The sequence below is a fragment of the Panicum virgatum genome, chromosome 4K, assembly GCF_016808335.1.
Source record: "Panicum virgatum strain AP13 chromosome 4K, P.virgatum_v5, whole genome shotgun sequence".
In the NCBI taxonomy this organism is placed as follows: Eukaryota; Viridiplantae; Streptophyta; class Magnoliopsida; order Poales; family Poaceae; genus Panicum; species Panicum virgatum.
In genome coordinates this window covers 17,911,246-17,928,618 of record NC_053139.1, presented here as the reverse complement: position 1 = coordinate 17,928,618, position 17,373 = coordinate 17,911,246, and the positions used below count along the sequence as shown (strand labels likewise).

General features: G+C 46.0%; 2 protein-coding genes and 2 long non-coding RNA genes across 4 annotated transcripts; 1 reads left to right on the top strand and 3 right to left on the bottom strand.

The window, feature by feature from the left end:
* Positions 1-34: 34 nt before the first annotated feature.
* LOC120703362 (leucine-rich repeat receptor-like serine/threonine/tyrosine-protein kinase SOBIR1) lies at positions 35-1,940 on the bottom strand. Its single transcript, XM_039987409.1, has one exon. The coding sequence runs from the start codon at positions 1,879-1,881 to the stop codon at positions 445-447; it is 1,437 nt and encodes a 478-aa protein (XP_039843343.1). The 5' UTR covers positions 1,882-1,940; the 3' UTR covers positions 35-444.
* Positions 1,941-5,142: 3,202 nt separating this feature from the next.
* Positions 5,143-6,997, bottom strand: LOC120703363. Its single transcript, XR_005686915.1, has 4 exons — positions 6,782-6,997; positions 5,816-5,906; positions 5,504-5,593; positions 5,143-5,382 (listed from the first exon to the last, which is right to left on the bottom strand). It is a non-coding gene; the product is annotated as an uncharacterized LOC120703363 (long non-coding RNA).
* Positions 6,998-8,531: 1,534 nt separating this feature from the next.
* On the top strand, positions 8,532-9,215 carry LOC120703364. Its single transcript, XR_005686916.1, has 2 exons — positions 8,532-8,728; positions 8,842-9,215. It is a non-coding gene; the product is annotated as an uncharacterized LOC120703364 (long non-coding RNA).
* A 2,557-nt stretch (positions 9,216-11,772) lies between these two features.
* LOC120701985 (leucine-rich repeat receptor-like serine/threonine/tyrosine-protein kinase SOBIR1) lies at positions 11,773-13,891 on the bottom strand. Its single transcript, XM_039985770.1, has 2 exons — positions 13,832-13,891; positions 11,773-13,527 (listed from the first exon to the last, which is right to left on the bottom strand). Exons 1-2 carry the CDS (start codon positions 13,889-13,891, stop codon positions 12,049-12,051), a joined length of 1,539 nt encoding a protein of 512 aa, XP_039841704.1. The 3' UTR covers positions 11,773-12,048.
* Positions 13,892-17,373: the final 3,482 nt, after the last annotated feature.

Genomic DNA, 17,373 nt, shown 5'->3' with positions numbered 1-17,373 from the left:
CTTTAATGCTCATATTAATTGCTAAAATTCAAAAGAAAATCAAGAATTTTGTCGTGCTATATATTATATGATAGATTGTTGGAACATATGATACAAAGATACACGGGACCACGTGAGAATATTGAAGTATGTTTATCCATTCTAAAGCTCTAGTCTCCTCGAGCTTTCACACTACTGGTGCTAAGAGAAAGAAAAGCAAAATATACCCGGTTCCTGTCCAGCGCGTGCGCTGCCTTCCCTTTCAGAATTTTCTTTGTCCCGATTATATTCCAGAACTATCAGCGTGCTTTAAATGCCCAAGAAAACTACGTATCGTGCTTTAAACGGCCGGTCCTAGTCTGCCGGCCCCACCTGAAAGTTGACGCGACGACTTTGACCCAGCACTTCAATGTTCCACGCACAGGCACAGATGCACTGAATTATTGCTGGTCCTAATAATTTGGACTAGTTCTTGATCTGCGACAGCATGCAGCGGACGTCCTTGGCGGTGGGCCGGTCGTTGGGGTGGTCGTTGGTGCAGAAGACGGAGATGCGCAGCACCAGCACGATCTGCTCGTCGTGCCCGGCGCCGGCGATGGCCGGGTCGATAGCCTCGGCGTGGTCGCCCGACTGCATCACGCGGCGGAGCCACTTGACGATGCCCACCTCGTCCGTCTGCTTGAAGAAGTCGTCCGACGGCTCCTTCCCCGTCGCCAGCACCGCCAGGATCACCCCGAAGCTGTACACGTCGCACTTGGCCGTGAACTTGAGCGTCTGGTGGTACTCCGGCGCGATGTACCCCCACGTGCCGGCGAGGTTCGACGCCGTCACGTGCGTGTGCGCGTCGGGCATCGCCTTGGCCAGCCCGAAGTCGGCGATGCGCGGCTCCAGGTCGTCGTCGAGGAGGATGTTGGCCGGCTTCAGGTCGCGGTGGATGATCTGCGGCCGGTGCGAGACGTGGAGGTACTCGAGGCCCTCGGCGACGCCCACCGCCACGCGGAGACGAGCAGGCCACGACAGCCCCGCGGCGACGCCACCGCTGCTGCTGCTGGTGCCGTCGTCCCCGCCCTGGAGCGCGTGGTGCAGGCTGCCGTTCTTCATGTACTCGTACACCAGGTAGTGGCAGTCGGGGCGGGGGACGTGCGCCGCCAGCGGCAGGAGGTTGCGGTGCCGGATGTGGCCCACCGTCCTGATCTCCGACTGGATCTGCCGCGACCACTTGTCCAGCTGCCGGCTCTCCTCGTCGCTCAGGTTGTTGGGCGTGTCGCCGCCGTGCTTCTTGATCTTCTTGATGGCGATGAACCGGGGCTCCTCCCCCTCCCGCTCCACGGGGAGCTGCGCCTTGTACACCTCGCCGCACCCGCCGCGCCCGATCACGGCCAGCGACGCCAGCCCGTCGTCCTTCTCCAGGAACGCCAGGTGCTCGGCGCGCCTGATCAGCTTCGGGGTGAAGATCACCGTGCCGGACCGCGTCCTGTACCGCCCCCTGAAGTAGTTGAGCGCGAGGCGGAACAGTATCGACAGCACCAGCCCCGAGATGACGCCGGCGACGGACCCGACGACGAAGCCGATGATCCAGTTGCGGACGCGGTGCTTGTGGCTGCGGTGGTGCTTGCTCGGTCCGGCCGGGGGCGCCGGCGTCGGAGAGGTCGCCGGCGCGCTGCGGTTCCTGGGGCCGGCGCCCGTCGTGTTGCTCTTCTCCGCGAGGACGTACCGGTGCGGCGTCGCGGTCCGTCGGTGATGCACGTGCCGGGTCATCCCCAGGCTGGAGCGGCGCGCCGCCACATGGCGGCCGTCGTAGGTCTCCGCGGTGGAGACGAAGACGAGGAGCAGCGTGACGAGGGAGATGAGGACGAGAAGAGGCTTCCCCGGCGCGCTCGTCGTTGACGCCATGGCCGTCATCAGCTCGGTGGCGGCTCGAACGGAGGAGGCTTCCGTGGTATGAGGGACCTGTGGGTCGGTGGGGGCGGAGCTATTTAATAGGGGCCGCTGGTTGTGGAATGCTGCGTGGAACGGATCGGACGGCTGCCAAGCGCTTCCTTGACCGGATGGACGGGTAAGATTCGTGAGAGGGACATGGGCGTCGGGTAGCCTCGCCCCCACCCACCCTCCCGGGTCCCGCACTCCGAGAGACGACTGATGGAAGTCAAGATCCGGGGGCGTCTATGTATCGCGTTATGCCATTAGAAACAACTAGGTTGACGCGCGATGTGCGTCTATTTGAAAGATATTAACTTGAAAAGAATGATGAAACATAAATTTATATATTTTGTTGTACTCAATCCAATATTAAATTTAGATATTTTATGCTATCATAATGGTCATCTAAGCACAGTATAACTTTTTTTTAGAAATCCGTTGACTTTTAGGTGTGAGTAAAAATAGCTGACAGAGTAACATATAAAATTAGTGATGAAAGAATAATTGATCCTATTTTTTGAATTTATGTACGGGAAACAAACTATAAAAAGTATTAGAGCTATCGTAGATGAACGTGGTGTACAAAGTTATTATTTTCATATATATATGAAAAGTTAAATTTATTTTATATTTTGTATATGAAATCATCATCGATGTTTTTTTCAAATGATAGAGGCACCTAATAGTACCGTGAGTCCATTAAGTGGGCCACACTAAATGTGCATGGGTCGCAAATGGTGTGGGCCCCCACTTTGTAGTATACAAACAGTAGAGCTACTACATGTGAACGCAGTATACAAAATCATATTATTTTTATATAAAAAATAATTAAATATATTTTATACGCGGCCCACTTGAATAGTATGCGGGCCCCACTTAAGCAGTACATGTGGGCCCAACGAAGAGTACCGGGGCCCACGCGGGCCCACTTAAACAGTACACGTGGGCCATGAACAGTACCCGGACCCCATATGAACAGTACCCCCGGCCCCCACGTGGGGCCAGAACGACGGGAGCGCTCCAAATCTTGGAGCCTTAGTATAGTACTCAATCAATTGCATTGCAGAAACGCGGCGCGGACGGGCGCACGCGCGCGGGCAGGCGGGCGTGACACGCGCGCCGGCGCGCTGGAACGGACGCTGAAGCTGGTCCATTAAGGTTATTGGCTTAAATGTTCCCTTGCGCTATATGCAAAAGGTGAAGTCGTGATCTACAGGTTCTTTCTTACTTCTTCGTGTTTCTCTGCAAATATTCTAAAGAAAAAACTTTGCACTTTTTAGAATGTTAACCAAACATTCCAGGAATTATTTGTGAACATTTGAGGATTGTTTGGAAACATTTTAGAGTGTTCTGTAAAATTGTTTAACCCAAAAAATATTCGTCAAACATTACAAATTATTTCAAAAACGAATTCCAAATTTGTTCGAGAACAAGTCACAGTGTTCCAAATAAAATGCCAAAATGTTCCAAAAAAAGTTTGTCAAACATTTAAAATTCTCTTCAAAAAGTTTGTTTTGAAACAATTTGTTTTCGGAACAATTTCACAAATGTTCTGGAGAAATTTTCAAGATTGTTCTGAAAAACGGTTTGGTTTGTTCCGAAACTATTAATTTATTCCGAAAACATCCAGATTGTTCTGAAATATTATGATATTTTCAAAAGTGTTCCGAAACATTCTGACTTGTTTTAGTAGATTGTCCTGTATTGAGAATGTTCCGGAACATTCATTTTGTCCCTAAACATTTCACAAATTTGTTCGAGGGAACATTTCACAAATGTTCTAGCCAAATTTTCAAGATTGTTCTGAAAACATTCAAATTTGTTTCGAAACATTTAGATTATTCTAAATTATTAAAATTTATTTCGAAAACATTTCAAAAGTGTTATGGAACATTAAAGACGTTTTCATAAGTATTCTGGAACTTTAAGATTTGTTCTGGGAACATTTATTCCGAAAATATTAAGATTTATTCAGGGAACATTTCAAAAGTTTTCCGAAAACATTAAGGCCCTGTTTAGTTCCAAATTTTTTTTGGATTTTGATATTGTAGCACTTTCGTTGTTATTTGACAATTATTGTCCAATCATGAATTAATTATGCTTAAAAGATTCATCATGTGCTAATCAGTTAAACTGTGTAATTAGTTATTTTTTCAACTACATTTAATGCTCCATGCATATATCCAAAGATTCGATGTGATGGGTACTGTAGAAAAAATTTTGGGAACTAAACAGGGCCTGAGATTTGTTCTAGGGGGCATTTAAAATGTTTTCAGAAGTGTTCGGGAACTTCAAGATTTGTTTTGGGAACATTTGAAAAATGTTCTGAAACATTCTAACTTGTGCTATTTTGAGAATGTTCCGGAATTTTTATTTTGTTCCGAAAACGTTTTTAGAAGTGTTCGAGAACTTCAAGATTTGTTCTGGGAACATTTGAAAAGTGTTCCGAAACATTCTAATTTGTGCTGTTTTGAGAATGTTCTAGAACTTTTATTTTGTTCCAAAAACATTTTCAGAAGTGTTCGAGAACTTCAAGATTTGTTCTAGGAACATTTGAAAAGTGTTCCGAAACATTCTAACTTGTGCTATTTTGAGAATGTTCCGGAACTTTTATTTTGCCCCAAAACATTTCACAAATTTGTTCCGGGAACATTTCACAAATGTTCTAGCCAAATTTTCAAGATTTGTTTCGAAACATTTTGTTTATTCTAAAATATTAAGATTTATTTCTTGAAACATTTCAAAAGTGTTCTGGAACATTAAAGATGTTTTTAGAAGTGTTCTAGAACTTTAAAATTTCTTCTGGGAACATTTCAAAAGTGTTCCGAAAACATTTAGATTTGTTCTGGGGGGATTTAAAAAATTTTCAGAAGTGTTCTGGGGGCATTTAAAATGTTTTTAGAAGTGCTATGGAACATTTTCAAATGGACTGACAACACTTTTTAAAATGTTCTCCGAAGTAATTTCTGGAACTTCTTTTTTGGAACAATTTCAAATGGACTTACAGAACTTTTTCAAATGTTCCTCAGAAGTAATTCGTGAAACCTTTTTTTGGAACATTTGAAATCGAATGATAGAACTTTTTCAAATGTTCTCAAAAACAATTCCTGGAACCTTTTTGGAAAATTTTCAAATGTTCTCAGAAGTAATTCTTGAAACTTTATCTGGAACATTTCAAATGGAGTTACAGAACATTTCAAATGTTCTAAAGTAATTACTGGAACATTTTTTGAAATATTTACAAATGGAGTGACAGAACACTTTCAAATGTTCTCAGAATTCTGGTCCAGATGTTAAGAAAGATGGAACAAGAGAACAAGTTCTGTAACCAAATAGAGTAATAAACAGTACGCTTAGTTTTTCAGAGCTGCAGACATGTAAACTACTTGAACTGCAAAAAGTATCATCTCATAGAACCCAGTTACTTTGACATTCTTGAGGTGCCACAACATAAAAGCTTGGCTTCAGAATTCATGGTAGACCCTGCAACCAAAAAAAACCTGATGAATTAGACCACCCAAAATTGTAAAAATTAAGAAAATGATAATGCATGTACCCACATGTTTTGGCATCATGCATTATCATCATCAAATGTGATACCTACTCTCTTGAATGGATTATTCCTTTTCTTCTTGTCAATCGTACTAGAACCCATTCTTGCCTTCCTTTTGGAATTAACTGTAGATTGAATATTCTGAACAAGCAACAAGATGATCGTACTAATAAACTATGAGGCAGTACTTTATGAACTGAATAAGAGAAACAAACAAAGTATGAAAAACTATAAGAACAGGATAAAACCAAAATTTGGCTTTTATCTTGGCGAGCAATATCAACTGAATAAGCATATAGAACTAAGCAAAACGATGATAAACAAAACTTGAATAAAAAAGAAGCAAAATGAATTGATATATACCTCTGCAATCAATTTCTGTTGGGTCAATATTGGCTTCAGTATCATATCCCATTGCAATAGTTATTCCAGGAGTTATATTATCTTCCCAAATCTGATGAACCTAAAAAGATTGAATTAGATTGAACTCCTTGATCACATGATTTGATGGAACTATTGCGAAGATTAATTGGAATGTCTCCAGAAGGAATGCCTAGGATTTGTTGAACCATAAATCTGGTGAACCTGAAAGTCTATGCATAATAAACTGAGAAGGCTCGATGACAAGCAGACCCATTACCCATTCAAGAAAAGGCACCAGAATACTGAACTTGCGAATAGCCAAAAGAGTTTGAAACCATTCTTTACAACAAAACCTTTTTAATCTTCTAATAGAAAATCAATATTTTTTAACCATTTAGTGGAAAAGCAATTCTTCAAGCGATCCATAATTGTTAGCACAGTGCAAAGACAACTAATAAAAAAAACAAGAGCAATAAGTTAGAAACAACTTGAGGAGCAGGCTGGGGGATGGAAAAAAAATGAATGTGCTCGATAAAGCTATTCCACGGAGAGAATTTGCGGTACAGGTAGAACCATGTACCCTAGGAAGTAGGAACCGTGCAAGAAAAAATGAACGTACAAAGCTAAAGAATTTTGGAACAAATTCATGCGTCCAGGGAGCATAATAAAGAGATACATCTCTCAAACATAACAAAAAAGAATTTCACCCAAATAAGTAGATAGCTAACCACTAATTTAACTTGTATACAATTCAGAAATAAAAAAATAATGGTTCCAGATGAGTGTCTAGCTAACTGCACACTTGAATTGAGATAAATTTCGTACACAAAAAAGACCTGGATGCGTACACTAAAAGGAATTGGATCGAGAACAAAATCTAGATAAACGCTAAATACGAAACAGATGCAAAACAAAAAGGCGATGAAGTAGCACAAGGTAATAACAATGGAGGAACGAAAATCAAACCTTCACAGATGCTGGGACGGAGAATCGCCTCGGCGGCGCAAACCCTAACTGAGAAGCCGAAAATGAAGGAAATCCAGGAAAAAGGAAGGGCGAATCGGGAGATTAATATGGGCCGCCAGGCTGAATGGGCCTCTGAAAGCCAGACGGACCGACAATGAGCTCCGCGAAGAGCTTCTGCGACGAAATCGCGTGCAGTAGCGCGCGCGATAAATAGAATCGCCCTCAAGATCCGGCCTGTATATGCATAGCCCTTTACGGAAGCCCTCGGACAGCACGTTTGCTGGAGCGATGGGAACAAAAGGGCACTGGGAGATTTTTCCTTTTCTTTATTACCTGTTACCTCGATATTAATGAAGAGGATTTGGATTTGTTTCCACTGTCGAATATCTTACACTACTGGAAAAAGAACGGTACCCACCTCTAGTTTGCGCCAGGGGCAGGTCATGTTAGGGACCACCCCCTACAAATCCATGTTCAAAAAAAAGTAAAAACAGCAAAAACAGCAAAATAAAAAGGAAAAATAATTCTAGCCAACAAGCCGCCACCACTAGCCCTCTAGGGTCGAGCTACAATTTTTTGGACGAAATATACACATTTGCATCACCTGTTATTCAAACCACCAACCTCAATCCTGGCGTACCTTTAATTTCTTACCACCATACTATATAGTCACTTATGACTCTTTGGAGTATGCTATTCTTTTATATTAACTCGAAAACTGATTTTCTATTTGATTGAAAATTTCACTTAATTATTTACATATAGCAAAACAAATAAAAAAAGCAAAACTTCTACATTATGGTTATTGAGAACTATAGAAACAAAAAAATTATGCTAAGTATATTTCAGTGTATATAAAGATTAAGGGTGTGAAAATCTCAAAGTATGACTTGAGTTATATGAGATAATATATAGTTATGCTATCAGAGAATATATATATAATACTTTTTTGGACTATTAAATGACCTCAAATGAAAAAGTTATCAACTACAAAGTTTTAGATCTTGTCACTCTACAATTGTGATATAAAGTTTGACTTTATCCGAGATCATATAAAAAAAATTATGATTTTTTTTATATGCAATCATTTGTAGAGGTGGATCATGCCATCACCCGCCCCTAACATGCATTTTAGAGATGGGTGAGGCCATCACCCTGCCCTAGGATGATAGCATCACCCGCCCCTAGAAATACTCTTTTTAGATGTGGGTGACGCCATCATCCACCCTTGAAAATGACGCTAATTTTTTAGGGGCGGGTGAGGTGGTAACCCACTACTAAAAATGCTTTTCTTGGGATGGGTCGGGTGCTATAATAACCCCACTCTATTTGTAGCAATGAGTAAAATTTTGATCCGCCAGAAATAAATCGAGATGTTTCTGCAAACCGTTTTTGTGTAGTGTTAGGTACTGTATCTTTTTTTGAAGTTGTACACCAAGAAATCTTCTGCCAATCTGCACAGTCCTTTTCTGCAACCTAACGAAGAAGCGGTGTGTGATCTACTAATAAATAGAATCAAGCTAGTCATACCGAGTACAAGATATTGATTCCGCGAGCGAGGGTGGATGCAGCCTACATCTATGCCGATTCCATTTCCTCAAAGGGGGTATGGACCAGTCTGATCCTGTGGCAGCCGTAGTGTCATAACTCTGAAAGTACTAGTTATTAAGATCAGACACCAAACGGCTTAACTGCTGGACTGAATTGTTAAGACTCTCCCCTGTATATAAATCACAGCCTCACAGGCTCATACAACCAGAGAGCACATAAACTTTCTCAGCAGACAATTTGCGAGCAAAGGAAGAGTTGAGGAAAAAAGTATGGGTGCCTACAAGGTTATCCTTGCTTTGGCACTGACCGCTCTCCTCGCCGGGCATGTCTTTACCGGAGCTGTCGTTCGAGGTGACGAGCCCCAGAGCACACCCATCCTTGAGAGTGGAAGAAAGGGTAATCCTCCCGACCACGGTAGTAATATGAGTACACTTGTTTCTTTATGCAACCAAAATTTCTGGGACCAAAGTTTGACTTGGATTTTTGTTTTTGCATTCCCCCGTGAAAAGCATCGTCTGAAGCCCGTGCTGGCGGCATCATCGACGAGAAGGCTTTCAACGCTCCACAGGGTTATTTTCATCCACCACGCCTTGCGCCTTGCCGCGGCAAGATCTGTTGACGACCTCGTCGTTGAGATCTGCTGCTGCGTTTGGTTCCAATCAAGAATTTCATGGCCTTATACGGAGTATATCTACCCCTACTCGTGTTATATTCTTCGTCCCACACACATTGTAATAAGTTTAGCGTACTTCCACTGATGCTTGAGATGATCAATTAAGGTAGTACCCGCGATGTCTTAGATAATTTAAGATGGGAAAATATGTGATGCAAACTCAATGGTACGTGAAAATATGGAAACTTGCCTCTTGAAGCATCTGGTTAAGACACCATGCATAGAGCCAGAGCCCTGTGATAGTTCGGTTCCACGCCTGATTCGCTTCCTCCAATTTGCAAGTTTCAGCGACTTTAATTTGACGGGGCTAGTAGTTTCTGATAGATTTCTTGGCTGTGATTAGATTGGTTAGGCATAGCTGTCACAATACTAATCCTTTCATAATTAATTAAGAAATACCCGCAGCCACCAGCCCACCAACAAACACCTGCGGCACGGAGTCGCCCAGTCCCGTCTCCTAGGGTCGCGAAAGAAAGGAGCCGAGGGTCGACGCCGCCGCCGCCACCGTTTGCGGCCCCGTTCCCTCGCCTCCGGCCTCGCTGCCGTTAGAGCCACCGTTGTACCCGAGACTAAAGGGCCCTCCATTGGTTAGTTTAAAAGGAAGACATCCCATCCAAAGTTATACATATCGTGTAGGTGGGGTTGTAAGGAAGCTGCGCATAAGACACGAGGTCTTAGGTTTGATTCACATGGGGCACATAATTTTTTTTAGCGTCACGGACCTTTTAGTCCCAATTTGAAGCAAACAGGACTACGAATCTGGGACTAAAGGGTCCGTGACGCTAAGATCTCGAGTTTTAGTCCTGGTTGCTTCAATTGGGACTAAGGGGGGTTGGGGACCGTGACAAAATTGTGTTTCTGTAGTAGTCATCTAGTCACTGACATATATCTAAAAAAACTATAAAGCAGCTAGAAAAACTAAAACGGCTAGTAATTTGGGATGGAGTAGGTAACATGTTTATGTCACGGTACTGATGTTTCGATCAATGAGGCGTGCCGAAGTCCTGGCTGCCGGGGCCTTGCTCCCACACTAATATAAGGCCTCCAACAGCCAACGATACGGGCGGCTTCGACTGAGATGGAGGAAAAACCTGCGAATCTTGCTGCACGCACTAACGAACTTTTGTTTCCACACTAGCGCATGACGCGCACCGGAGAGCACGTTTGCTGGAGCGGTGGGCATCGGAGAGATTTTTCAATTTATTTACTACCTGTTATTACCTCCCATGTAGGCTGACGATTTCGAAAGCGTTCGAGTGTTCCAAGAGGCACGAGCAGAGACGGAGCCTCAGATTCTTAGTTCACATGCATGATCTCATCATTTTTTCACTAAATCTTGCATCTTTATATTTAATCTATTTAAGTCTTAAGTATTTTACAATTATGGACACTCGATCTCTACTTCTCTAGTGCCCTTATCGAGAATCAATGGCCTCTTTATACATTTCTTCTATCTCCCACAAGTCAAAAAATCATGTTCCTTTCGATGCATTGCTCGACAGCGGCCACTATGCTTTCCCCACCATATTTCGATTCTTTCGTCTCCCTCATCTCTTTTCCAATTGTTGCATAACTTCTTGCAAGTAATCCCAGCGAACTGTGCCAAAAGCTTTAGCTATGTTGTTTTAGGAACAGTGATGGCCTTTTTTTGCTTTGTGTAGCTCTCTGATCAGGTTCTGCGTGTAGAGAAAGTTGTCATGAATACTTTTTTTTTTAATAAACACACTCCGTGCTCTTGAGACCAATTTGTCAAGGTCACTCGACAATGTAACTGCCAACAGCTTGAAGCTGAGTTTTGTGATACTGTGTGCCAAGCTTATCGGCCTAAAGTCACCCACTTTCAAAGCATCTTCCTTTTTTGGCAGCAACACTATATGTGCACTATTGGAGCCTCAGATTCTTAGGACACATGCATGATCTCATCATTTTTTTCATTAAATCTTGCATCTTTATATTTATCTATTTAAGTCTTAAGTATTTCGCAGTTATAGAGTCTTGATCTCTAGTACCCTTATGGAGAATCATTGGCATCTATATTTCTTGTACCTCTCGCAAGTCAAAAAATCATGCTCCTTTCGATACATTGCTTGACGGCGATGCCTATGCTTTGCCCACCATCTTTCGATTCTTTCGTCTCCCTCATCTCTTTTCCACCACTGCACTCTATTCCAACTTCATCGCCCAATGTTGTGACACCATCCTACCAGTGTTCCCTCCACCTATGACATGGGGTGGCATTACTACCACCTCGCCAGGCCACCACTGCCAGGTCTCCTTCCACAGTGGTCTCGCCAGGCCACCACGACAATACCACAACACCAAATTATTAGCAGCACACATCAATCGGTAAAAGCTTCTCGACATGCGGTTAGTCGATGATTATTCTTATATTGCTGAGCAATCACCGATTTGTAAGATATTTATATTTACTAATGAACAATTATTCAGTGATTTTATATACTAAATCGAATCGTCTGTAGATGCATAATCTAGTATTTCTTAGTCACTTCATAGTTTCTCAAATTTAAGAATAGCAAAACTGAACTGTGATTTAGTATGCTTGTTTATAAAAATAATTAATTTTAGTTTTGGTGCAACAATATATCTTTTGGAGAATTTGGATGTATTTCACCTATTTACCAGAATTACTTCGTGCTTGAGCTAATGTTTGAGCTTGAGCCGGTCACAGAACACAGATCGGAAGCTGAAAATTTGTGTTGGGGGAGCACCGAACCCGAGCGCGTCGGGCTAAATTTTTCCACAAAACTTTGGAATCTCGGGAGCAAAGATTGAAATGACCACGTGAAAAATTACAGGTATATATCCATCCTAAAGCTCGCAACTCGCAAGCATCACGGCACACTGAAAGGTCTATCCTGATATCATACCCCGTCCTAGTCTGCCGGGCCCACCTGACAGTGTAGCACACTGACTTGACCCAGCACTAGCTAGCATAGTACCATCTACTACCAATATTCCACGATAACGTACGATACTTTCCACAAACAGCCTTATTGCTAGGTTTGCATTAGTACTAATTAATTCACACTAGCTCCTGATGAATCCTGATCTGCGACAGCATGCAGCGGACCTCATTGGCGCTGGGCCGCTCCTTGGGGTCGTCGGCGGTGCAGAACACGGCGATGCGCAGCACCAGCACGATCTGCTCCTCGTTCTCGGCGCCGGCGATGGCCGGGTCGATGGCCTTGGCGTGGCTCCCGGCCAGCATCACGCGGCGGAGCCACTTGACCAGCCCGACCACCTCGTCCATCTGCTTGAAGAAGTCGTCCGACGGCTCCTTCCCCGTCGCCAGCACCGCCAGGATCACCCCGAAGCTGTACACGTCGCACTTGGCCGTGAACTTGAGCGTCTGGTGGTACTCCGGCGCGATGTACCCCCACGTGCCGGCGAGGTTCGACGCCGTCACGTGCGTGTGCGCGTCGGGCATCGCCTTGGCCAGCCCGAAGTCGGCGATGCGCGGCTCCAGGTCGTCGTCGAGGAGGATGTTGGCCGGCTTCAGGTCGCGGTGGATGATCTGCGGCCGGTGCGAGACGTGGAGGTACTCGAGGCCCTCGGCGACGCCCACCGCCACGCGGAGACGAGCAGGCCACGACAGCCCCGCGGCGGCGCCACCGCTGCTGCTGCTGGTGCCGTCGTCCCCGCCGCCGCCGCCGCCCTGGAGCGCGTGGTGCAGGCTGCCGTTCTTCATGTACTCGTACACCAGGTAGTGGCAGTCGGGGCGGGGGACGTGCGCCGCCAGCGGCAGGAGGTTGCGGTGCCGGATGTGGCCCACCGTCCTGATCTCCGACTGGATCTGCCGCGACCACTTGTCCAGCTGCCGGCTCTCCTCGTCGCTCAGGTTGTTGGGCGTGTCGCCGCCGTGCTTCTTGATCTTCTTGATGGCGATGAACCGGGGCTCCTCCCCCTCCCGCTCCACGGGGAGCTGCGCCTTGTACACCTCGCCGCACCCGCCGCGCCCGATCACGGCCAGCGACGCCAGCCCGTCGTCCTTCTCCAGGAACGCCAGGTGCTCGGCGCGCCTGATCAGCTTCGGGGTGAAGATCGTGACGCCGGACCGCGTCCTGTACCGCCCGCGGACGTAGTTGAGGAACAGACGGAACAGCACGGACAGGACCAGCCCGGAGATGACGCCGGCGAGGGAGCCCACCACGAAGCCGATGATCCAGTTGCGGACGCGGTGCCTGTGGCTGCGGTGGCGCTTGCTCGGCTCAGCCGGAGGCGCCGGCGCCGGCGAGGTGGCGTTGTTTGACGCCGCCGGAGAGCTGCGGTTCTTGGCGCCGCCGCCGCCGGTCGCGTTGCTCTTCTCCGCGAGGACGTACCGGTGCGGCGTCGCGGTGTGGCGGTGGCGCACGCGCCGCGTTCCCATCCCAAGGCGGGCGCGGCGCGCCACCGCCGAGCGCGTTGCTGCAGCATGGCGGCCGTCGTAGCACTCCGCGGCGGAGACGAGGACGATGTCACGGTATCTTGCAGACTGGGCCAAGCGAAGGATGAGTGGGCTGGACTACTAATTCTGTATCGGCCCATGGAAGTCTATGAGGGGTGCAGTGTATACAAATACAGAATGGAGAAGCAACAAGAGGGTTGTCGATTGACCAGAAGCAGAACCGGGCAACCGGCGGCGGCGAGCTCACGCTCGAGGCGAGCACCTGCTCGAGGCTAGCTTAGGCTAGATTCCCATCCCTACCCTTCTTCCTCCTCCAATCTGTTACCCGGTTGTATCTAGAACCTTCTAGAAGCATCCAGAACCTAAATTCGCCTTCCTGTACTTCCATTTTCTGTATAAAGCAAGTGGGTTCGTGACAGACGAGGACCACCGTGACGACGGAGACGAGGACGAGGAGGGACCTGCCCGGCGTTGACGCCATGGCCGTCAACTGTCAGTACAGAGTGCGGCCGGTTCGATTGGTGGCTTGGCTTCTGTGAGGTGTAAGGGCACCCGCAGTGGGGTAAAAAAGTAGGCAATAGGCAATAAATGCAGTTTTATGATCAGATAGTAAATATTTTGAAAGCAGATAGTAACTGTTATCGTGTTGTAAGCTTGTGGCCTGGTAGTAAGAATAGAAAATGATTAAATTTTTCTCACTCCTCCATTTCTCTCTCCAAGACACGACAAGAGCAACTATTGTTGGCGCGATCAACATAAGGGAAGAAAGTAATTTTTTATTCGTCATATGTCCAGCTTCACAAAAACCTATTGCCTAAATCTGCTCCTTATTACCTGCTCGGTGAAGATACATTGCGCTTGCCGGACGACACACGCGGGATGGGTGGGAGCGGAGAGGTTTAATAATGGCGGGGATGGTGGAACGCCGCGTGGAACGCATCGACGGCTCCGGTGCGTTTGGTGACCGGATGGACGGGTTAGATTCGTGAGTGGGACAGCCGCGGGGGGGGGGGGGGGGGGGGGGGGGGGTTTGTGATTGGGACAGGCGTGGGGTTAGCCTCCCTGTCCCTGCTGGCTGCCCTGGTCCGTCCGGCGGGAGACGACTTGACTCTGACTGGATGGCAAGTCAGGAGCCGGCGTGCACGGCGAGTGTGGAAAAAATGGAGGGGACGGCGATGCATTGGAGACTCTGCATCGACGGCTTGCTTCCACAAAAATTTTCCCGCAAAATCAGTGTCACGCTATAAAATATAATTAAGTTAATATTCAATCTATCTTAAATTGTAGATGGTTTGAGATTTTATAGGGACACATAGATTTTACTATTCATCTTTAATATATAGTAAAAACTATATCTAAAAAACTAAAACTAATCTATAATTTGGAACAAAAAAAGTACACAACTTTTGAGATCCTTACATTCACGTGTTTGCCGGTTGCGCGTTGGTTCTAGTAGGAGTGCCATTACTCTTGACAATGTATGCACAGGTCTTCTCAATAATTTGGAACAGAAAAAGTACGCAACTTTTGGGATTCTTGCCGGTTGGCGGCTGCGCGTTGGTTATAGTAGGAACTAGGAAGTCGAAGTGCCGTCGAGCACTGGCACCCGTGCGCCATTATTCTGAGCAATGCAAAAAAAAAATGCACAGGTCTAATCAACAATGCAAATATAAGAAATGAGGCAGGAGAGGCTACACTATGTTAGAAATCAAGATAGGAGACATATCAATAGTGACACAAAAACTTCACACATCACTAATTTAAGATTAGTGACGGCTTTTTATCGCAAATGTCACCAATACACAACAATATCATTTGTCTTATCCTGGTGCGCACATATTAGTGACGGTAATGTTTACACGCATTACTAATTAATTAATGGTGACTAACATTGATATGTGTAACTAATGATGAAACAATATGATGTGTAGTTAGATCCGCGTCTTCAATATACTAGTAGGTGACACGTAATTGTACCACCGTTGTTAATTATTTGCTGTCAGCCCCCCACACTTATTAGCTTATCCATGTTAGGATTAATTAGATTAATTAGTTAATGATCAATTAGGATAATCATGTCATTAGCAACTGTAATGACTTGACACCCCTTCAGGAGTTACGTTAGACACAAGACACCCTTTGGGGCAATAGGCACCCCTTCGGTCATGGCAACTGCCCTCTGGCTTGTATATATACTATTTACTGTACACAATCAATTCATTCGATCATTCATTCGACAACCCACTTTCAACACGTTATCAGCACGCTCTCCACTGAGTTCAACACCGACTGGGGAAAAGAAAAAGCCGTGGATGCCGGGGACTGGAACGGATTGGTCTCGCCGGCCTCTACAAGGACGCTCGCCGGAGACGCTTGCCGGTGATCTCGTCGGTGAACTGCAAGGTAAAAGAACATGGCTAACCCCGTACCTTCAATGAACGCCATGGTGGATTCCATCACCGACGCCGTCGAGTCTGCACTCCATCGTGGCCAAACCGCCGGAGGTCTCCGCCGCCACATGCTGCAGAGCGCGATTCGTCGCATTCTTCGGGACATCCACGCTCAGCGCATCCCTCCTCGCCGTTTCAACGGCATCCGAACTGAGGGGAGTGGCGGTCGGCGGCCATCAACGCCGCCACAGCCACCACGCTGGACGCCGCACACCCCGTCCACACTGCCGCCGCCCACGGCACCGGCACTGCTTCCGCTGCCGCCTCCTCCACCATTGCCGTCCTCCAGGCTTACACGCCCTCGGAACGGAGGTGGCGGCCCTATGGCTACACGCCATGGCACCCCATCCATTCCCAACGTCGGGGTTGCTACGTGGCCACTCGGCTTCGCCTATGACTTCGACGCCGTCCTTCCACCCCCTACCCCACCGCCGGGACGCCCTTCCTACGCCGATGCGGCGGCCAATCGGCCGCGCAGGGGCGTCCTCCCGCCGGGAAGTTACATTAGACACAAGACACCCTTTGGGGGCAATAGGCACCCCTTTGGCCATGGCAACTGCCCTCTGGCTTGTATATATACTATTTACTGTACACAATCAATTCATTCGATCATTCATTCGACAACCCACTTTCAACAATCCACACACAGACACGCTCCGGCCGGGCAGCCACGCGCCGCCAGCCCCACTCCCTCCCCCCCCCCCCCCCCCCGCTCTCCGGCCTGACCGGAGTTCATTCTTGTCAAACATGAAAAAAAAAATGGCTCGTTCCTATCAGGTCTTATGTAATTTTGTTGCATATTGTCATTTCTTATTTGTTGATCAGTGTTCATATAATTGTTTATTTAATTTATTTATTCAGTTTTGACCACACATTTTTGAGAGTATTATTTGCCTTGGTCAGCTTACTACATATTTGAGCATTAATAAGCTGAGTCTGAATCAGTATATAGTACTCTCTCCGTTTCAAATTATAAGACGTTCTAAGAATCTTGGAAAGTCAAAGCAATCTCAAGTTTGACCAAGATTATAGAAAAAATATAAGAATTATGATATCAAATTGATGTACTATGAAAATATAACTAATAAAGAATCTAATGATACTTAGTTTATATAATAAATATTATTATTCTATTCTATAAATTTGGTCAAACATAAAAATTTTTGACTCTCTAAAATTGTTGAAATATCTTATAATTTGGAACGGAGGGAGTATGCAGTAAGGATGACGACTCGGATCCCTTTTGTGATTGTGAGATTCACATGTGGTAGTGTAGTACGTAGGCACGGAGCTTTATTTTTGCAGCATGCAACTGCAACTTCGCAGTAGAGAGTTGCATTAAAACTTCAGAAGAATGCATGGTCCATCTTCTTGGCGAGAGTGAGCTATCGAGCATTCGGAAATGACTTGTCGCCTTTTTATTATCCAAAGTCATCAACAAAAAGGGAGAGTTACATTGTGTAAATCCATCTTCTTTAAACTAATCAAGCTGCTATGTGAATCTGTCTATTTG

Bases quoted from the DNA above. Each gene is read 5' to 3' on its own strand.
- LOC120703362 (XM_039987409.1), bottom strand. From the start codon at position 1,881: ATGACGGCCATGGCGTCAACGACGAGCGCGCCGGGGAAGCCTCTTCTC.
- LOC120701985 (XM_039985770.1), bottom strand. From the start codon at position 13,891: ATGGCGTCAACGCCGGGCAGGTCCCTCCTCGTCCTCGTCTCCGTCGTC. The intron at 13,528-13,831 runs GTCTGTCACGAA...CAGAATTAGTAG, and splicing joins CCGTCGTCACGGTGGTCCTC to TCCAGCCCACTCATCCTTCG.